At 44.6% G+C, this 22749-nt stretch overlaps 3 protein-coding genes across 5 annotated transcripts in view; 2 read left to right on the top strand and 1 right to left on the bottom strand.

Annotated features, from left to right (window-relative positions):
* Positions 1-7198, top strand: part of Rbp (RIMS binding protein) — a 31213-nt gene extending 24015 nt beyond the window's left edge. Inside the window, 2 exon segments of the mRNA XM_086838895.1 lie at positions 580-647; positions 3767-7198. Coding sequence (XP_086695021.1) covers positions 580-647; positions 3767-4483 — 785 coding nt within the window. The 3' untranslated portion in view covers positions 4484-7198.
* LOC110191891 (sodium-independent sulfate anion transporter) lies at positions 6844-11767 on the bottom strand. Of its 2 annotated transcripts, none has more exons than XM_020962877.2 (6): positions 11549-11767; positions 8939-9609; positions 8544-8880; positions 8218-8480; positions 7974-8159; positions 6844-7913 (listed from the first exon to the last, which is right to left on the bottom strand). In XM_020962877.2, the coding sequence occupies exons 1-6, from the start codon at positions 11577-11579 to the stop codon at positions 7554-7556; spliced, it is 1848 nt and encodes a 615-aa protein (XP_020818536.2). In that variant the 5' UTR covers positions 11580-11767; the 3' UTR covers positions 6844-7553. The 2 variants fall into 2 exon arrangements, with proteins under 2 accessions (XP_020818536.2, XP_020818535.2); XM_020962876.2 differs by lacking the exon at positions 11549-11767 and adding an exon at positions 9678-9988.
* A 1464-nt stretch (positions 11768-13231) lies between these two features.
* Atx2 (Ataxin 2) lies at positions 13232-22372 on the top strand. 2 transcript variants are annotated; one of them, XM_020962687.2, is made up of 5 exons: positions 13232-13754; positions 16978-17381; positions 17440-18379; positions 18443-19890; positions 20107-22372. In XM_020962687.2, the coding sequence occupies exons 1-5, from the start codon at positions 13645-13647 to the stop codon at positions 20541-20543; spliced, it is 3339 nt and encodes a 1112-aa protein (XP_020818346.2). In that variant the 5' UTR covers positions 13232-13644; the 3' UTR covers positions 20544-22372. The 2 variants fall into 2 exon arrangements, with proteins under 2 accessions (XP_020818346.2, XP_020818347.2); XM_020962688.2 differs by lacking the exon at positions 13232-13754 and adding an exon at positions 13769-14063.
* The last annotated feature ends 377 nt before the right edge of the window (positions 22373-22749 follow it).

Below are 22749 nucleotides of genomic sequence, written 5' to 3'. Positions count from 1 at the left end.
CGTTTTGAATACGTCTTTGCGCAAACCAAATTCGAATACAACATTTTCGAAAGCTCTTTACATTATACTTATACTTGGAAGTGACTTGAGACCCTTGGGTCTCTCTCTCCATTATCTTTATTTAAGTTTCCCCTTTAATTTTGAGTTGTCCATTGATTTGTTCGTGAACAGCGGTGAATTATATAGAACAGCGATTATTTTGATTTCAGTTTACTTGAGTTAAACTAACCCCACTCGCGCGGAGATGAACAAGTTGAATGAATATCCAATTTCTCGAACCGACATCATCAGATTCACAGATCTCGATTCAGATTCAGCAGTCTTAACTCGAACCACTCTATATAACTGCAAATTGTACGTGACTAAATTGAGTAAATCGATTGGTTTTCATTTAGTTATCGATGCCTCAGTTTGACTTAAGTTCCGATTACGATTACGATTACGATTACGATTACAATTACTATTACGATTACGATTACGATCTTTTCCGTTTTGACTACTACAACTTCTTTCAAATAATTTTTTGTAATGGTCTGCTGTGGTAAATGTGAAGTCTTTATGTTATATTCGTTGCTATAGATGCTCGCCCTGCTTCCCCTACACTGTTAGACAACACGGGCCATCCTGCCCCCGATCACCAAACGCAGGTAAATACTCGTTCTCTTTTGTTTCCTTTTGTTTTCGATATATCGAACGTATCGTATCGTGTTAAATCAAAGAAAAAAAAGATATACAATATTTTCGTTTGTTTGTGAAAATAAATGCTAAAGCTAACTTTAACTTAAAGAAAAGAGTTAAGAATACGCCAAATGTAACCACAACTGTTCACCTCAATACCTACAAAGCCTCAAACCCAACAAAGCTGCAACCTACTACTACTACAACTACTCCTACTACTACTACTACTCCTACTACTTACTACAGTATTATTATTGCCACAACAGTAACAACTACTACTAAAACAGCTCTCCCTGTACCTAGCCTCTACTACCTTTACCTGTACCTTCACTTGCTATCTCTCTGTCACTCATCACTTTTTCGGTTCCGACTCTCCCAGCGAACAACGAATAAAAATGAAACGAAACGAACGTATTATCCCGACACTCAGACAGACAGAAGAGGAACACGCCAGCCCACTTTCTCCCATTTCATTACATACTGCTATCGCTTTCTCCGCACCCACACACACACACACACGCTAGACAAGCTGTGTAGTGCGGACTCTGTCACACTAAGCGATTCGCGTTTTCTGAATGTCCAGTTAAGTTAACAGGAGGTTAATCGAATTAAAACAGCGCAAAACCAGTAAGGGTTAAACATGCCTTAGTTTAACTTTCCGTTAAATGTTTACTGGACATTGAGAAATCGATCCCGATCGACCATTGTTTCGTCCTACTTTCTCTCTGTAACTAACTACTGCGCATTTCACCTACATATATACATATATCTCACCTTGTCTATATGTATACAGTTCCGAACCCGATTTAAACGCTTACAGTACAGTACCTGAACATTCCAGTCAACTGATCTATATATACCCATATATATATATTGTTATATATATATTTATATATATATATTAAAGTAACTATGTATAGCTAGCAACATGTTTATCTTGTAGTTAACATCCATAGACAAGAGCGACATTATAAATACAAACATTGAAACCTAAACCAAAACCTAACTATGTATAGCTGCAACAAAAGTCGGAGGCTCGTCCGTGTAAAGTAATATATATCCCGATATCTGAGCATTCATAGCCTGCCAGTGCCGCACTTCATGTTGGTGTAATATAATTGTATCGTGTATAGTCTGTATATAACGATCTAATCAGGAACTTAAGTATCAGCAACAATTTCCACAGCAACAATCATTCACATCGATTTCTCCTAAGTTCGTTATCCATTTCCAATATATATCATTTCTTTCATTATATATTTCACTATCTTGGGTTTTGTTTTATTATAAAGTTTAGTTTATTTCCCAATACTTACTCAGCTTACAGACTTCCTTAACTTCCAGCAATAAATAACCGAAATAAGTGAGATATTCAAATGTTTGCTCGTTCTAAGCTTACTTGTTTGCCATCGAATTATCTCAGGGAAGAAGTCCAAATTGAAGCCCCATAACTTCAGTCTGCTCTTAAATATAATTCTGCTTAGTTGGTTCCTTTAATTTCCAGGTTTATCTATAGTTTTCAGATCCAAATGCTAGATGTTATTGTTTTTTAAGTTAGCTTAACTACATCCGGATAGTGAGACAAACAAGCAAACCCGAAATGTGTACAAATTTATTCACGCAGCTTCAGAGACTCCTTATCTTTGAGAACTGCTAAATACCAGATACCATATATATATGCCAGATACAAAATACACACTCAAGTAAACGTATTGCTGATAAGATGTGATACATACATATCTATAAATATATATATATATATACCTATATATGAATACATTTTTGTTTTCTTACTGGTATACGCTACTAATTATATTAATTAATTGCTACTACTATATGGAATATTGGATGTAATGTGTACAAATTTCTATGTGATTCACTGTATGTGTAATACCTTGAGTTCTTGCGTTTTTTGTTTCGTCTATTGCAGTTTTTAATTTTCTCTGAGTTCTTATCCCCGCCTCAGTTGACCCTTGAACTTGAACTGTACTTGCTTTTGATTACTATCAACATTTCATATGATTTCCTCTGGCTCACTTTACCTCTAGTATGATTTCCCAAATAGATTTGCATTTAGCTTTTACTTTCCAAAACGATCAAAACACCAAAAGTAAAAGTTAGCTAACAGAATAACTCAACAACCAAACAACAACATAATTTAGTTTGTTTCGTCCATCAACTCGAACTCATTCAAGGATGACAAGTAGCCCCGCCCCCGATTAATTTATTATTTTCAATGATCACGAAACACCACCCCAAAGGTGGCCCCCACCACTCCCATCTCATCAAGGTAGTGTAAATAAAATAGAGCTTTAGAGATCCATTCAAGTCCGGTCCGAGAGCACAATCCGGAGGACATTGGGAGTGCTCTCCTCGAGGCTGGGGAGCACTCCTGGCCCGTCCATAATCCGTTGTCAGAATGCGTATTCTAAGAGTTTTTCAACTTTTTGCTTTGCTTTTTGCCATGCAAACTCTTAATTTTCTTACTTGGCCTTAGGCCTCCGTTTGCTTTTCAGTTGTCAACTATTGAGAAACGTTGCTAGTTCTACATAAATTTTCATTTTCACACTGCAGATGTGTATAGAAGCCAACAATAATCACGTATTGCTACTGTTACTCGTTTCGATTGAGCCTCGGCTCCTCTGGAAACGCTTGATTTCCCGCCAGGCTGAGCACAGAGAGGACCCCGATGGGGTCCGGTCCGGTTCGGTTCGGTTTTTGTCTAGCGCCATTCCGTAGTTAACGAACGTAGTTGCCATTACTAACAACACAACCAATTCCATCTCAAGTAACCCAGCGACTACTGCTCGTGGACGAGTCCGAAACTAACACCTAGTTTATGCCATGAGAACGCTAAACCAACCAACCAACCAACCAACTAACTTACTAACTAACCCGGCCTCTCTGTGAGGGAGAGGCCACGTTGAAAGATTCCATGAAAATATTAAGAACTCCCATAAATATACGTACAATCTATATATATATATATACTTAACGATTAGTTTGCCATTCGTTTATGCGAGCGATGCCTGATTGGAGCCCTGACTAACTCGTTCTCTTTGGTCCTTCGCCAATCGCCACCTTGCAGGGGATGATCGGTCGCGTTGGTAATCTCGGCCAGCAACAACAGCAGCAGCAACTCCAACAGCAGCAGCAGTACGGTCAGCAGCAGCAGCAAATGGGACAACCTGGAATGATGGGTCAGCCGATGGGCCAGCAGATGGGTCAGCAGATGGGTCAGCCGATGGGCCAGCAGATGGGCCAGCAGATGGGCCAGCAGATGGGCCAGCAAATGGGCCAGCAAATGGGCATGGGTCAGATGGGCATGGGCCAGCAGCAACAGCAGCCGCCGGTGACGACGCAGGCGCCAACGGGCGGCCTGTTCTCCGGCGCGACTAGCCTGCTCTCTGGTGCTACCTCGGCTGCCACCGGTGGTCTATTTGGGTCGAAGCAACCGCCCAAAACGGATCCAATGCAACCACCCGGTGGTGTGCAGCCAGTGCAGCAACAAGCCAACGCCTTTGGTGCCCAGCAGCCCGGTATGCAACAGCCGGGCATGCAACAGCCCGGAATGCAACAGCAGCCCGGAATGCAGCAGCAGCCCGGAATGCAACAGCAGCCCGGAATGCAGCAGCAGCAGCAGCAGCAACAACAAGTGCCACCGCAAGCCCAGGCTCCGCCGCAGGGACCGGGCGCCGGATTGCTGGGCGGTCTCAAGGGTATCGCGGCAGCGGCGCCCGGCGGCGATGTCCTGTCGAAAGGCAAAGATCTCTTCGGGAAATTCGGGTTCGGCTTTGGCAAATAACCCCGGTCATTCTATAGGGTCCTGTTATATTATTCGTAGATTAGACCTATTATTACTATTACGATTATGATTATGATTATCGCTATTGATTACGATTACTAAGCTAAAGTGAGGCCCGTGCCTCGTGCCTGGTGCCTGGTGCTCTGTTGCTGCCCATGATATATGATATATATATATCATATAACACGTGAAACCGCAACTAATAGTACTAATGGTAATATTTTTTATTAATTAAATTGATAGAAATATTATGTGAGTCGGAGGGGGAGGGACAGTAGCAGCAGCAGCAGCAGCATCGCCAGGGACAGCAGCAGCAGGAGAGACGTGAGCACATGAGCCACCACAGCCCCCAAAGATAAATTGTTGTAAAATTATTTAACAAATTGCCAGTTTAGGTGACTGCTCTGAACCCTCTCACCCTATAAAATACATATACAAGTCAAACTGTCCCAGGACATTCCCACACATAGATACTGGACACACACACACAGATACAGACACAAATACATACACCAAATATTATACAAAAGAAAAACCATATAAAGCTAGGCATGGCGAAGTGAACGGAGAAATATATTATATACATACATTATATTTACAATTATTTGTTAACGCACATTGTTAAATTTGCTACTGTTGCTGACCAGTTTATAAATAAAAACCAAAACAAAAGAAAACAAAAACAAGGAGAGGCGAAGGAGAGGTTAGGAGGCAGATGAGATGCGAATGATGAGGAGAAAAAGCAAAAACACATAAGGTAAACTAAACCAAAAAAAAACATAACATTAACATAAAGATACATATATTATATGTATATATTTAAAATATATTGAAAACTAAATTGAGATACACTAAATTACATTTATAAATCAAAACAAAACACAACCGAATGTTGAGCAATGTCGTCAGACGAGGTGACGCCCCAGAAAGGCGCCAAAAACAAATATACATACATTAAAAAACGTAATAAATAAATCGATATGATACATATTTACATATATTCGCATATACTAAATACGACTTCGCATTCAAATCGGGCGCGACCTTGACTTCCAGTCCAGCTAAGAAGAGAGCACGAGCACTATACCCCAAGAATACCCCATTAACCAGTTACCGCTTCCCAGTTATAAATTATAAATTACAAATAACAAATTACCAATTACCAATTACCAATTACCAGTTACCAAACCCCATCCCCAATCCTTGTGATCCTTGGACTGCTCGACTTCTAAACGCATTCTATTCGCCTTCTATTCCCCCACTCATCTTTCAGTGTTCGATGTCCATAGAAGCTATATGCGATAAAAGATATCAGTGTAACTTTAAACCAAACCAAAGACCAAGAGCGAACTACTCCTACACAGATACATATGTATATGGGATACCCAAAAGAAATGGCAGATATAATGTACTAAGCACAAGAGAAAGGACCTAGCGTTAGACACACACACACACACACTGGAGACAAGTTCACTACAATTTCGACTTTCCCTTTCGTAATTACCCAAGCCGCCCCCTTGCTACTACTTCCTAGAGCTAACTCATCATCACCCTTTTACAACCTATTCGAATACCAAACTCGATCGTTATTTTATATAGCTAATACTTGCATATATGCCACGACTACTTCTGGTTGCTTTTGTATCCGAGAGTTACGAAACGAAAAGCTAGTCAACTGTTTCCTAATGTTTAAAAAATTGCTTTAAAAAATCAGCTCTCTCTCTCTCTCTCTCATATACAGAAGATACACTCACACACAAATACATACATCGCGTACCTCTTGCTTTACGAAAATACAAATAACATTCAAGAAATGGAAGAAAGTATAAAAGATAACAAAAGTATATTAATGAGACAAAGCGTTTACCAAACAAAAATATATTAAACAAGGCATATTTAAAGAGCGCATAGAGTTGCATATGTACATGTGCTTGGAGGGCAAATAATTGTGAGCAAATGATTACTTTAAACTGAGAAACACAAACACAGTAAACACTATCATTAACACACCACAATACAGATACAGTCATACACAGGAAGGTGCTGAGGAAAGTGTCAGCTTATCCTTTCAGGATCCTGACTGACACTCTCCTTGGGTGCCCACAATCACACTGTAAATTGTAAACTGGCAAATAGTAGTTGGACAGTCATAGATATCGGAAACTATAGTTGAGTTGATAGCTAAGAATGTCAAAAGAATGAATTACCTTATCCAATCACGATTGAAACAAGCGTTAACTTTTCCCACGTAAATGATTTAACAATCAAGTCACTGTGTATTATTTAGCCACATCGGAGAGACGATTACAATCTACAAGCCCAACTTCGGCGTCCACCGAAGCTGTAGTGTTTCCGCTACGATTGCGGGGACATTCCGGAAGCACACAGACCCCCAAAACAGATACAAAAACAGACACACAGATCAAGATACAGCTGCAGTCAGCCAGTCAGATACACCCTATAGTTACAACATATACACCAGAGAGTATACAAACAGTTTATTTCCACGAACAATCTGAAATAATGAAGACACAAACAAGCGATGATAAAAAAACGTACTATGCAATATGAAATGGATAATGAAAACACAAATGGAAACCAACTAAATTGTTATACTGTATTATTATACTTTTTCTATAAATTATAATTTCCTTATTGAACGACAAAAAGCGAAAAAAAATAATAATTAAACAACAATTTCAAAGAAAAAACAAAGCTGCGTTCCATTCAATTAATGCCTTAATGAGCCTCGAGTCACATTACTCATACGCCACGTACGCCGCCCCGCAAACGAGGCAAGCTTTATGACTCCACCACCTGCTCCTATTATCTCGGCCTGCAGACCGCTCTCCGGTTATCTTTGTTTGTTCGTGGAAAGCTATATTATATATTTAGTGGATGCATTCAAGTATTTACAAAGTAGCTAAGCTAAACAACTAAATCTAAGCGTCTAAATTACGCAAGTTCCGCCGCCAACACCGTCGAGTTCCACACGCGAACGTCAGCCGGAGATAACTCTCGTGACGTCCGGGACGGTGCTTAGATCGGAGGATTAGTTTAGGAACTATCGCTAAACCTTGGCTTCCAGCTGGGGCAGCGCCACCTCCCTTTCCCTCAGCAGGTGAGACGATAGGTCGCCTTCATCGTGCCAGAAGCGCACATTACTGATCACCGGCAGCATTTGCTGCACCTTCAGGCTCATGTTCTGCAGGATGAGCAGCACATCGTTGGCGGCCATCTCCTTGGCCACAGCAATTAGCATTTCACTGAAAGTGGCATCGAACTGCATGAAGCGAGAACAGTCCAGGATGACGGGGAAATCATGGCGATAGAGACTGCAGGCAGACCGCAACTCCGCCCGGAGTGTGTCCACCCCGGTGTAGTAGACATCCGATTGGGGCACCACATGCACATAGTAGGTGGACTCGTGCTGCGTTGGTTTTGCAGGGAATTTAGTAATTTTGTAGTTCTTGAAGACTCTATATCCTACCTTCTTCAGGGACACCTCTATTTTGGGATTACCCAGGCGCAGCAGAATGAAGATCATGCTTAGAACAATGCCAAAGAGCAAGCCCAACTCCACGCCGGCCACCAGGCAAATGATGAAGCTGCCCACCCAACTGAAGAAGTCCTTTTTGTTGTTCTGCCACAGCTCCTTGACTGGAGCCAGATCAATCTGTTTTTAAATAAGTTTTTATAATATTCAGAATCAGGAATATATAACAAGTACTCACCATAAAGATGACAGCTGCAATGAGCACGGCGGAGAGTGAGGCCTTGGGAATATACTGGAAGTAAGGTGTCAGGATACTCAGCGCGGAGAGCACAATTAATCCGGTATATATGCCAGCCATGGGTGTCCTTACTCCCGACGCCTGACTCACCGCCGAGCGGGTGAATGCTCCGCAGGTGGGCATGGCACTAAAGAAGGAGCCAGCTATGTTGCACAGACCCAAGGTCAGCATCTCCTGCGAGGCATCCAGATTGCCGTCCTTGACTAAAAACCCAAGCAATTAGCTCCAAATTTTAGCCATGTCTCGTAAATATCACGTATACGCACCGAAAGCCTTGGCAATGGCCACGTTGGCAAGAACCGCCACAATGGGCACCACAACGATGCCGCTGCCCAGCTCGTGCAGGATATCCGTGAAAACATAGGTACGATTTTGGTACTCAAAGGCGAAAGGTGGCACCTTAAACGATGGCATGGCCGAGGATACCTTTGCGGAGAGGGCAAAGGGCACCGCCTCCATGGAGCTCTTCTTTACCCAGATGAACACCAGTAGGCCGGTGAAGAAGACAACCAGGGCATTGCGTGAAATGCTGATGTACCACAGGATCTTCTTCAGACGATGCGTTACAGCCGTTTCCTGCTTGAATTTTACCTGCGACAGGAGCTGAAACCAAAAATATTCTGACTTCAAATTTACCTAAATCTTTAGCCATCAAACTTACCCTCAACGAAAGCAGCACAACCATGCAGGATACTCCCATGACGGCATCCGAGGGATGGATATTGGTAAAAAAGTCAATGATGGAGGGAAATCCCTTTAGGCGAACCCCCAGCAGATTTTTTATCTGAGCAAAAACCACAATCACAGCCGTGCCCGAGGTAAAGGCCTTGGTTACCGGAGCCGGAATAAAGCTGACAATAAAGCCCAACTGAAACACTCCCATTGCTAGCTCGACCAAGCCGGCGAGGAAGGCCAGGACGATGACCACCTGCACCGGCTTGTCCGCGCAGAATTGCAGCGTGAGGATGGCCATCAGGCTGGTGGGTCCAATAGATACCTGCGGTATCGTGCCGAAGAATACATAGATAATCGATCCAATGAAGGCGGAGTACAGGCCGTACTCCGAGGAAAGACCCGCCAGCGCGGCGTAGGCAATGCTCTGCGGAATAATGGTCAGTCCAAGCGTAATTCCGGCTATCAGATCCGCAAAGGCCTGCTCCCGATCGTAGCTGGTGATCCAGCTAAGGAAATAGATGCGCCGCACCAACCAATGAGGCTCCTCCGGCTTGATGTACTTGCCAGCCACATCCGCATCCAGGTCGACGCTCTGCGCCTGGCTATAGTAGTCGTCGGCATTCTGGGCGGTGTACTTCTCCTTCTCCTCGCAATTGGCTGAAAGGAGGAAACCAAGAGAACGGTTAAGCTATGAGAAGTGTATAGAGTAGAGTTGCTGGTCCTACGATCGTAGATGGTGGCCACCGTGGCTACTTGAGCTTGCCCGGCAGCTGCTCCGGAGCTCCGCCTGCCCTTGGGCCACAGCCCGAACGTGTGCTTCCGCGGCCAACGCATTGTGTACTGATTTTCAGTCTCTGTTTCAGGTTCGCCAATGGCCACAGGTACAACCGCTCTGCCAGCCAAATTTGTTTGATTTTGTCAGGGGAATTTTTTAGCATTTTAATAAAAAATAAAGTAAAAACACCGAGCAGCAAGCAGTCCGGCTTGTCCGCTACCCAGCCGAGCCGAGTCGAGCAGAGAGCGCAAAACTTTAATTGTGTGAAATCGTAATTAAGCACATATGTTTGGCTCTCGCAGTGGCTCGGTAATTTACGTATGTACGAGTATATAAATAACTGAGATTCTCGAAAGCTATTGGGAACGGGAGGGCTCCATTGGAGAGCAAGTACTTGCCATATACTACATACCACTTAATTGTAAGTTCCTATATAAATGATCTGCGCTTGACAAAAACCAGTTATATCTTCCTCAATCGCTCTTTATGTAAATCACATTTTAATTCACTTTTTTTACCTACTTTTTTGTTGTATTTAATTGGTAAACAAATCGAAAACAAAATAAAGGTGATTAATTTATTCAAATTCAGTGGAAGTTAGAAACCTATTAGCACTCCCAAGTGGGTACAAGTGCGTACCGACTCCAGACGGAGGCTGTTAGTCATCTGTCCCTCTGTCTATATGGGTTAATAATAGTACAATATCGTTGTATTTAGGTGCTACATTTCGCATGAATTGAGCTAAGCTCACTAAACAAAAATTTGTGAAAATCCATTATAGTATCAAATCGTAGTCTTCATGTAAATAATACAATTTCTATTTATTTTCTGAGTAATACGCTTTTAATCCTTTAACCAGCTTAGAAAAATAAGAATTGGGAACTTAATGGATTTATTTTTGTCACTCACTCCCTTTCTAATTAGGCCCTAATAAATTCAAGTAATTGTTTTATCAGCAAAATGTTAATATTTGTGGTTGACGGTTTGGGCAAGTTAAATATTTTTATACACCGCTTTTGATGATCGCCACCGATCATGATGGGCGAAAACAGAAACCGAAAATGAATGCTAATTCGTAACATGAGGCCCGGATTTTTACCAACAGCTGTTTGCTGTGCTGCTAATCAAAGGGGGAGATCGGCAGCTGGCATATATGGCAGGTGTAAAATCTTAAAGGTAGTGTAAATGGAACGATTATACCACGATTACCACGAGATCATTGAATGAATCACGGAATTTTCATAGTTTATTTCAAACCTTTTAATATCTTTCTATAATTGATATACAATTGAATAACCATAAATGTTACAGAGCTGAATTTTTTCAAATTTCAGCAGTTTGCTAAAGCTATTCAATGATTTTTATTAATTTTTAAGAAACTACCAAAAACAGAACCAACACCATTTTAAAATAGTAATAGAAACCAAAGTTTTTTAATAATTAAAATCCTTTTTTTATCGATCCAATGATTTATGGAATATTTTTTAAACTGATGTCACTATATAAGATTAAAAACTATTTACCGCCTTTATAGAGCTGGAAAAATGTTAAAGAATTGTATTTTCTCTTGCCACAAATAGACAAGATGTTACAGTATCTGATATTGTATCACGTAAAAATAACTCAATATATATTAAGCATCTCAGCTCCTTTACTTTCGAGAAAGAACTACTACTACTTCCACTTTGTTAAAATTTCCATTTAGCTTTTTATTGAAATCCTTTATAAAAGGAAATTTTAAATTAGCTAATCACACATCTTGAGATCAACCTGACCATTTTTATCCATTCAGTTAAAGTCGTAATAATCCACGTTACCTACCATCGAAGGACAATTTCTTTACAATCGGCATTTTGCACTTATCCACATAGGTCTCACAGGGATATTAACCGAAGGACATTCGATATCTATTTTTCAAAGAGTTTATCCTTGCCACTCGAGGGAGCCAAGTGCACCGCTTCGCAATCTAATGAAAACTGCCAAAGAAGCGAATTCTTGAATGATAAATAAGTGGGGAGACCTGGGGACAGATTTTCTGATAAACACGAAAAATGAAAAAAGTCAAGAAAAACGGTGACAAACAGTCGACTTTTATTTTCAGCTCGAGATCAGCACAACAATGACATACTTAACGCCCATTCGGCAGGCGCAGGCGGATGGGCGGATGGGCGGCGAGCAAACATAGCGGAGGGTTGGGTCCCGAATCATCTGTCCCCGGATCGTCTGTCCGGAGCACAAAACGAATATATAACTGGAAATGTCAACGGCACCCGAACGGCGGCAGAAACTAAGGAGATACCGAAGCTCCATTCAGCTTCAAGTGCGCAGTGGGGGGAATCTGGACACGGAATGGGTTGAGTTGACAACCAATGTCTGGTCTTGTGGACTCCAAGTAATTTTCCACCTCAAGTGGTATTCCAAGCACCTCGATCGATAAGCGATGGATCAATATTTGGCTTTAAATTTAACCAGATTCAAAGACTCGAATAACTCCTAAATTAATCAATCAAATATGGATTAAACTTCAGTCAAGCGGTGACACCTTGTGTCAGGCATTCTAAAAATGCTAAAATAGACATCTCCACACAACAAAATAATGAATACATTTGAAAAAAGTTTGAAATATTTAGAGTTATATAGTTTATACATATAGTTTTATATTCATTTACTTTGAGTAAGCGAGTTATAATGAATCAAACTATTATAAAGTTGAATAATAATAATCAAATAAGATCTATATCATTTAGTAATCCGTGTAACTTTTATCGCAGTGCCTCCTATGATTAGATCATAACACCAGAGTAAGGTGTTAACCATTCCCAATCCCATCATTAAGCGTTACATAGAGCCGCCCCCCGCCCGAGCGCTTGGCGTGTGGGCCTGACAGATTAACGGCTACTGTATATAATGGCGACCCTGCCTGAGAGTTATCATCGTAATTAGTATATCTGATACGGGACCAGAGGTACACTTACCTTATACAAGATCACAACAACCAAACGCCTGACTTTGAAATGTTTGCGGTTCTGGGTAAAGGGAGTTTCTTGACGACGCGGTGCTAATGCCGCCAAGAGCGTTCAGTGTCTGCCGCTTTATCTGGACAATGTGGTAAATATGCGGATGTTTTGTAGCCGCTCATTGGTAGAGATAATTGGGGTTATTAATAGGCCCGACCGACCGACTAACCATATTTGTGAACTAGATTCAAGACAAATATTTAAACATTGCCGCGCAGTAGGATTCCCAAAAGAAAATGCGTCATCTAAGCAAGATATTCTAGTGATTGCCATTACGGAAATATACAAAAAAGTATTTTATTAAAGAAACTTCCATATGAAATACTCATTTCAAAAAAAGGCGCCAATAATATATTTTAAATGTATTTTTATATGTGTTCTGTTTCTTCCAGCCCTGGATTCTCAAATTGGCGCATCAAGTTAGGTTTCACACCTTCCCATCCAAGTTCACCACCTTTTTATGCCACTTCACACTAATTTTTCTAAATTTTCTCACCCCTAGTATGACACTTTAAAGAGCGATTTTTAGTGGATTTACCCTGTCCAGCGGCGTTTTTTCTCGACCAGGCCGCGGTCACACTGCATTACAGTACGCAGGGAAAAAATAAAATTAGCAACAAAAGCAAAAATTAGCAGCAGTTACCGTGCTAAACGCCGCCGAAATTGCTTATTTTGGGTAGAAAACGCCTCGCCCGCCAGATCGCACACGTCCACGTCGAAAGATCGGAAAGTCTGTAAAGCGGTAAATCGGAAAATAGCACAGCAGCAGGTTAGGGGAAAACGCCAAGTTTCGTGCGTTCCGTCGACTTCGTTTGCTTCGTTCTTCGCCTCTACTCTCCTGGTACTGGTACTGGTGCTGGTGGTGCCTGCTGGCAATTGGCCTGCTCCCCAATCGACGTTATGAACAACAATAGTAAGCGGAAAGCCAGACCTAGCGGTGGCGGAGGCGCTGCTGGCGCTGGCGGAGGAGGTGGCGGCGGCGGAGGAGCTGCCAGCGGCGGCATCTCAAGGTAAGAAGAAGCACAAACTGCAGTAGCAGTCGCGAATAAAGGAAAGAGACGGATAAAGGGGACGACGGGCCGGAGCGGGAGGAGGAGCCATCGAAAAGAGGGAAAACACACACATGAGCACACCTATGCAGTGCGAATGTGGCAGTGTGTGTGTGGGGCTGGTTTGCGTTTTGCCTTTGCGCTTTGCTTTTGCTCTGCAGTTCGCCGTTCGCCGTTGCCCTGACAAATTGAAAACCCGCGACAGCCAAAAGCGCCACAAAGAGCTCTTTTCTCCGCTCTCCCGGTCCGGTCCGGTCCACTAAAAAAAAGGTGAAAGCGCGTCTCGTGTCCGCGGTGTTTTTATTTATCTTTTTATTTTTTTTCTTTTTGTTTCCCCCGTTTCTGTTTCTGCTTCTTGGTTGTTGCGATGCAGCATCTCGTTTTTGGAACATCGTTCTTAAAATTTTAACTGTAAATGCAAATGGCGCTTATATAATAGGGCCATCGTGGTGTGCATGTGTGCGTGTTTGTTTGCAGTTGTGTGCGGGTGTGTGAGTGTGGCTGTGTTCAGCATCGAACTTTTTATGCTTTGTTTACATTTCCCTTTCACAATGGAATTTGTATGTGTAGAGAACATAACATAATTTGTTTAAAGGTTTCCGTTTTGTCGCGTTGACAGAACCCATGCCACCCCCTCCCTCTCAACTACTCCCACTAGCCGCGTCCATCCCCATCATTCCCCTGGCTCCGCCGTCTTTTTTCCCAGTTCATTCGCTGCTGCGCCCTTAAAATTTTCAATTGAAATATGACTGCAGCGCACACATCCACACTCGCATCCACACATCAACATCCATATCCGCATTTGTGGACAGTGCGGAGCATAAGTATCGGCACGTTCCGCCAGCTTTGAACGGTAGCCGCCATATCTAAACGGAAGAATATGTAAAGATATAAATATTTAACGCCACAAGAGTGCTATATTGATTATTTTCAAAGTGTTTTCCACCAGTGAGTGTCTTACATGGTGATGAATGAAAGTGATTAATTATTTACTTATTAACGGGGAGTTTTGAAAGTGCTTTTAATTTGGTTTTTAGTTAAAGTTTAACAGTTCGACAAACCGGTAATTGAGAAAAATAACTATAGAAACAAACAAACAATTTGTTAAAGCCTTGCTTAAGTTCCTAGTTGAATTTAGTTGAAAGTTTTTCCGTATTTTATATACTTCTAGTGTTATCTTTTATCATGAATGTTCCACAACTTTTCTGCTTTACTGTAGCGTAATTCCATTAAGAATTATCAGAGCAATCTGCCAGAGCGCCCCGTCCCCATACTTATAGCCCAAACTGTTTGAGAGACACGTCCATTATTCATTTGCGCACCAACACAGGTCCAGAGTTGTGGCCACTGTGGCCTGATGCGGTGAGATGACCCTGCTGGCCATTCAGGCCCACTGTGCGGCTGAGGGCCGACGAGGGCCCACAGTGCAAAGATGCACGCACACGAGCTCACGTATTGCACTATATTTTTCTTGTTGTTTTCCTTTTTTCTCTTCTCACTCGCTCGCTGGCGCGCTCGCCTTTTTGCGAATGCATTTTCTTGCATTGTCAGCATTTTGCTGCTTTGAGTTTGCCGTTTTCAGTTTTTCATTTTTTCAGTTATTCAGTTTTTCAGTTGCTGTGACGTGCGGCGGCTGCGCTGAGTTTCGTTTCGTTCTTTGGCACACTTCGAGCCCCCTTGGAACCCTGCCCCCCGCTTGGGGCTCGAAATTTGGGTCACTTTACAATTTGCTGACCGAACGATACACCTCGCTCTTGTTTTCCGCTCTACGTCTATGCATATTTATTCGCCATTCGGCCATGCACACTTGCTTTCCGAGTGTGTGCCTCCGTCGCAGCCTATTTCCCGGATCCGTTTGCAGTTCTCCGTTCTCCGTTCTTCGCTCTCCGTCGTGCACCTTATCGACGCTGGCGCACGCATGATTCACTCTTGAGCGCAATCAATTATTTGTTTTCATTCACGAAAATGTGCACAATGCACGCTCCGTGAATCAGCTACAGTTTCCCTCCCCCTCCCGTTGCGTTTCGTTCTGCCCCTGGCCCCAGCTCCATCTACTGCCACTGCCCCTGCCACGGCCACTGCTACTGCTCCTGCTACTGCCCCTGCCCCTGCCCTTTCCTGGCCATCCCACACCCACCACGGGTTCATTGTGCGTTGCGTTGCGCATTTCACGGTCGTCGATCCTGCACGCAACCAAAGCCAAAACACCCCGAAAACCAACGCGTCCGTTCAGACGAACCGAAATGAACTGAACTGAGCTTAGCTGGTCCGCTTTGAGCTGGGAGCGGGACAAAGCTGGCCAAGGGGTTACATTTCGCTAAAAACGTTTGCGGAATAAATAACACAATGATTAAAACAGTTTTCCACACATTCATGACACTTGTACCAAATTTTTGGTGGCTAAAGTTCTACCTCTCGAGGACAAACTTTGGCAAGATAGATAAGAGAAGTGATATGGCTGTAAAATTTAAAAATATATAGATATTTAAACTTATTTAATGTTTTTAAAATTGTATTTGCTTGTATTTGTTAAATCACTCGAACATAATTGCCGTGATTCCCCGATAAAGTCTTTCCACAGACGTTCGAAATTTGCTCTTTTCTTAAAACAAAGCGAAACAAGAAATGAAACATACTTCGGGACGCCGAAGTTTATATACCCTGGTTTTTTGCACTTAATATTAATATTAAAAAAAAAAAGATTTTTGGCCAATTTTTGAAAATTTTAATGATGTAACCCCTTAATCATTTTTTCAAATTTTCGAAAAATATTTGAAATTAAGATTTTGACCAGACATGGCTAGATTGATTCAGATTTTGATGCGGATCAAGAATATATATGATTTGTAGGGTCGGAAACGACTCCTTCACAAGAAAACAAGCTTCTAAATAAAATTATAATACCATGCAAGGGTATAAAAAGAAAATGCGCAAGCACAACGCAAGCCAGCAAGTTTACACTGTGTTTGCTTTTCCGAGGGGGTTGGGTGCAGTAGGCGATGCGTCGGGGCTGGGAGCGTCAGGTCAGAGTTTGCAAACAGCAAATGAATCGATATCTCTGCCGTCCCTGAATGCCATCGAATTTCCAATTGCCGTCAATCGCTCGCTGAGTCTTCTGGCGTCAAATCACATCGATAACATATAACCGAACCTGGCTGCTCTCTCTCTCTTTCATCTTCCGCAGATACAACTCCAACGACAGCAGCCTGAGGTCAGCTAATAATAAGGCAACTGCAGGAGCTGGCAACGGAGGCGGGACAGCAGCGCGTCCAGTGGCGCAGGGCGTCTACAACAACCCGTTTTTCATGCACTCTGCCACGGCGCTGGTCGGCAGCGTAGTGGAGGTGCGCCTGCGGTCAGGCAACATTTACGAGGGAGTATTCCGCACATTCTCGGGCAGCTTTGACATCGCACTGGAGCTACCGGCGTGCATTAAGTCCAAGAATCTGCCGGAGGAGGGCAAGGTGCCAAAACACATTATATTCCCGGCCGACACTGTGGTAACCATCGTGGCCAAGGACTTTGACTCGCAATACGCCACCGCTGGCGCTTTTCAGACGGATGGCGCCATCTCTGACAAGTGCAACGGTAAGATTTCGATCAAACTCAATAACGAATTCATCAAATAACAATGCAAATATTACAGGTGCGCGTCTGGACGAAAAGGAACTGGAACCGTGGGACTCCGGAGCCAATGGCGACATAGACATAGAACTGGATAGTGCCGCTAACGGCTGGGACCCCAACGAGATGTTCCGCAAAAACGAGCACACGTTCGGTGTAACATCCACATTCGACGACTCTCTGGCGTCGTACACGGTACCGCTGGACAAGGGTGACTCACTAGAGTTCAAAGAAGCCGAGGCCAAGGCCGAGAAACTGGCTGCTGAGATTGAGAATAATCCAACGTGCCGAGAGCGTTTGGATCTGGAGAACGGCGACGAGGAGGCGCTATTTGCGGCCGTGGAACGTCCGGCAGAGCAGGAACACCGCGGTGATCGTGGCGACCGCGACGGCAACGACCGCGAAAGGCAGCGCGAGGACCGCGACAAGGACCGTGATCGTGATCGTGGCAACAAGCCTCGCGGATCAGACTTCCAGCTGCGGGAGACCATGAGCAGTGACCGTTACATCACCAAGCAGACGCGCAGCATCACCGGACCACAGCTATCGCATGTTGGCATGTCCTCCCAGGGCAGCGGCCGCGACCGCGACACGCGCGGTGATGGCAACCTGATGATGCAGGGTGGCGGCATGGGCGGCGGGGCTAACCAAGGCGGCTCTACGCAGTCCACGGCAGCTCTTATGCTAGCCGGCGGTCTGAAGAACGCGGGGCAAGCCCCGTCGGTCAGTGCGGCTGCGGACACGTCCAGCAAGTATGGCGGTGGTTCGATGGTGAAGCGCAAGACTGTCCCCCAGGGCGGCAAGGTGATGCGCAACAATCCCACCGGCACCGGTGGCAGCAATATTTCCGTGTCGCAAGGCGGCAACGGTAACTCTGTGGGCCAGGCCAAGGGAGGCTACCAGCCATCGATGGGCATGCCGAGCCAATACTCTTACCAGGGTAACTCCCAGATGATGCATGGGTAAGTGGGATTGTTACATAAATTTTGTGTTAATGGTTATTAATGCGTCTTCTATTTCCGCAGCTCTTCGCAGTACCGGAACCAATCTCACATGGGCGGCGCCTCAAAACTCAATGGCGACTCTAACGCCAATGCTAATAAGCCGCTGCCCCAGCGCCAGATGCGCCAGTACCAGGGCTCACAGAGCAATTCGTCACTTAACTATGGCGGCGAGGCCCAGCAATCGATGGGCAAGCCCATGCACGGCTCCCATGGTGGCCATCCCGGGCAGAACAGCAACTCGCCGCCGCTGCAGACAGGTGTGCCACCACAGCAGCAGCAGGGACAACAGCAGCAACAGCCGCAGCAGCAGCAACAGCAGCAGCATCCAAATGTTCAGCCACAGGGGCAGAATACACAGCCAGCGCGCCAGGTGCGGACCCGCGACAACCAAATACAAGAGCTGCGGCAATTCGGCCAGGATTTCCAACTGGCGCCCAGCAACAATTCGCCACCACAACAGCAGCAACAGCAAGCGCAGCAGCAAGCACAGCAGCAGCAACAGCAAGTGCAGCAGCATCAGCAGCAACAACAGCAACAGCGTGCATTGCAGCAATCGGCTTCGCCCCCGCAGCAGCAACAGCAAGCTATGCAGCAGCAGCACGTGGTCATGCACCAAGTGCCGCCGACGCACCTTCATCAGGCGCCACTCCAACAGCCACACTATGTGCCTCAGCAGCAGCCCCAACAGGCGCCGCCTCCCCAGCAGCATGTGCCGCTCCACTTGCAGAAGGCGCAGCAGCAGCAGCAACAGCAACAGCAGCAACAATTGGTGGATAACCAGCACCAGCACGTGGCGAAGCAGCACCAGCCGCAGCCGCAGGTGCAACAACCGCCGCCACAGCTGGTTCAGGATCCATCGCAGCAGCCGCAGCCTATTTACCACACAATGCCGCCGCCGCAGACGTCACCGGTTCTGATTACCTCGCCGGTACTAATGGATCAGCCGCCACCACAAGTTCTGCCTCTGCCGCAAGCGCAGCCACAACAGCTGGTTACACCCAAGCCGGACGTCTCGCCGGCCCCAAGCGGCAGCAACACCACCACGCCCACTGGCATAGTCAGTACGCCCACAACAACGGTGATTGTCAGCGCGGGATCTGAAAAATCCACGCCAGCAGTCCCCAGTTCGACGAGCGGTAGCTCCACACCGGCAGTAGCTGCGACTGCAGGCACTGGTGCCGCTGCTGGAGTTGCCAGCAGTGCCACCACGCCAGTGGTGAAGAAGCATGTGCTCAATCCGTCGGCCAAGCCGTTCACGCCTCGCTGCGGCCCCAGCACGCCGAATCCATCACGTCCCCACACCCCACAGACGCCGGTGCCCATGGGCCCGGGCTTGTACACGACAACGGGAGCACATGTTCCCGCTGCGGCGGCCAACCAGCAAATCTATGTTATGCAGCCGCACCCGTTCCAGCCTCCCGCACACCCGCAGGCCGGACAACCACGAGGCATGCGTCGTAACAATTATCGTGAGTACTCCTTTTTACTCATTTTATTTATAAAGGGGAAACCAAATGATTTTTGAGCTTTTCATACCCATACCCTTTCAGAGGTTATGATCTTGGCCAGGATCAACCTAAGGGTTAGAGCGTTTTATCCGTTTTATCATTTTTGGGTGCTGGCCACGAATTTCTTTAGTAGTATCCTGTTACTTCCTTACTTTATAGCTCCCCCATATCTTACAGCTCCAATGGCTGCATCACAGATGCACGTGTCGGCTACCACAGCCACGGGACAGCCACTGATGGCCACCGCGCAGATACCGCAGTTCATCCAATATGGCCATGCACCGCACCAGCAACATTTCCAATCGCAGTATGCGCAGATGCAGATGCGCTTGTACCAGGATCAGCCGCAGCAGCTGCAGTTCATGACGCCGACGCCACAGTCGACCACACCGTCGCCTGGCCAGCCGCATCAGCCGTTCCATCCGCCGCCACAGCCCTCCCCCGCCGGCGGGGGACCCCAACCGGCGTATACACCGACCACGCCGGCGACCACTTACCAGCTGATAAGCGTGCACCCCCCGATCATACCCAACCACTATTTCCCGTCGCACACGCCACAGCATCCGCAGCAGAATCAGTATCATGTTGTGATGCAGCAGCAACAGCCGCAGTGAGATGCCGCCGCCAGCTGGGCAATGGCGCATGAGTTGGCGATGGCGACAGAGATGGCGATGGCGATGGCAGCGGCGAACTGTCAGGCGGGGAGAGACGGAGAGGGATGGAGACTCTCCTCCGGCTAGTGGGATCTGTACGGGCAGCCAGTCATCAACAAGCAACATTTACACACATACCACACGACACACAACATGAAGCACTCACCACACCCGCATCCGCATCTGCATTTGCATCCGCACCTGCATACCTGCACCCGCATACGCATCCGCAATCCAGAGGAAACGTTCGGCTTTCGTGGTCGGTTAAAGCGATTTTCTCCACACACAATCTACACATCCCCGCATCCTTATGCCATGTGCAAGAGCAGTTCATCCTGTGGCACATCTCACAGACCGAAACACCAACAACAACAACAACTAGGAAATTATAAAATACAATTAAACAAAAAAGGAAACTAGTACATTTTTTGAAATTGCAAGACTTCTACAGCGCACGGAAGCCAACCAACATGAGAAAAAAAGCAAACAATCACTGAAAACACCAAACGTATGAAAGCAAATGCAAACACAAAAAAAGAAAGCAAACAAAAAAAAAAACAAAAAAGAAAATGAAAAGAAAAATTTAGAAAGCTAAAAGCAAAAATCAAATCAAATAATATAATACGTGAAAAACAATGAGCGTTTGTAAGGAGCGTTTCCTGCCCCGCACAAGTCCTGTAAGCCGAGGCGTAAATTTCAAAACTGATTGGCAACCAAAATTGATACAATCACATTGTAAACCGAAAAGCAAATGAAGTCGAATCAAAAACTTAAAAAGGAAAAGAAAGCAGAAACAAACGTCGAGTTTAAAAAGAAAAGAGCGAAATTTTTTGTAAAATTGTTTTAAACATAATTATTTGATGTACTTCTGCGCTGCTGCTATCTATACTTTGGTCCGCTTTGGCGAGCTTAATTCCATATGCAATCGACCCCTCCCTCCCAGCCTCGCACATCCCCACCACAAAACCACACCAAAACCCGAAACCCGCACACATCACACCAACACCCACACCCACACCCACACGGACATCCGCAGACACAGGAACCCTGAAAGCAAAGCGACAGCGATAGACACCAAAAACCCAAGTCATCATTCCACGTTAGTTTTTCCACGGGTGCAGGCAAAGGGAGAAGCCATCATCCTCCAGCACTCGCCAGAGTAAACTTACTTTAGCATATATTATATGTAGTCGTGTGTTTCGGGAAGAGAGATGACCGAAGCAGTGGCGCAACCCTTTGCCTGCCCCCAGCGGGAAATAAAAAACGAATGTGAATTATTATTATATTTTTTTTTTAAAACGGTTAAAATTTATTTATTTTGGTTTTTTTCTTTCTTGTTTCTCGAAATCGGTAAAACTAATTAATTTTATTGAAATTGAATTTTGTTTTCACTTCTCTGTTTCACTTTTTTCGCCAGCATTTAGCAGAAATGTTTATGAAATCGCTATGAGTTATAATTTTCTTGCTAATGATAATAATAATAGCAAGAGCTTGAGTCAGGCTTCCTTTTTGGGTTTTAGTGCCGCCGTTGTCCTTAAATTAATGAAAATTTAACGAAAAGCAATCCGTATTAATTCTTTGCCCGTCATCAATCAGTTCGCGATTATATATTTCGTATGATCTAGAAGCATCTGTTGTGGTCTGTTTTGTTTTGTAAACCTTCAAGTTTCCTTAAATGAAAAAAAAAAGAATATAAAAATAACAATTATTATAAATTTAAATAAAAACAAAAACTACAAAAAAAAAAAAAAACAAAACAAAAAAAAAACCAAAAAACAAAACATCTAAAACTTGTGTGTATCCTTTTACTTCGATACTTTACTTGGGCGTTGACGCCTGGAGCGGATCTGCAAGGAGTTCTGAAAAATGGCGCACAACGTTGAGATTTCTTTACCCAAACTCGTCAAAATGGCTGTGATATGATTGCGAATACATAAGGTCACAAGCATTTTAACGACATGGTATAAGAAAGAAGCGATTCGATGCGATGTGGTTATTCCTCCTGGCTGCCGAAATTCACACGGAACTCATCAAAATGGCTGTGATATGGGTAGATAAGGGCAACATTTCACAGCCCTTTGAGGAGTTACGTAAGAATCTGATATGTCGTCGGATCACAAACACTTGTTGGCTTATCCACAAACTCTTATTTGGGTTTAGGCGGGGA

Source organism: Drosophila serrata, unplaced genomic scaffold (assembly GCF_035046125.1).
Source record: "Drosophila serrata isolate PLE 108 unplaced genomic scaffold, ASM3504612v1 contig_360, whole genome shotgun sequence".
NCBI classification, from domain to species: domain Eukaryota; kingdom Metazoa; phylum Arthropoda; class Insecta; order Diptera; family Drosophilidae; genus Drosophila; species Drosophila serrata.
Note: the sequence above shows the minus strand (reverse complement) of the source record. Positions and strands in the feature narration are given on the sequence as shown.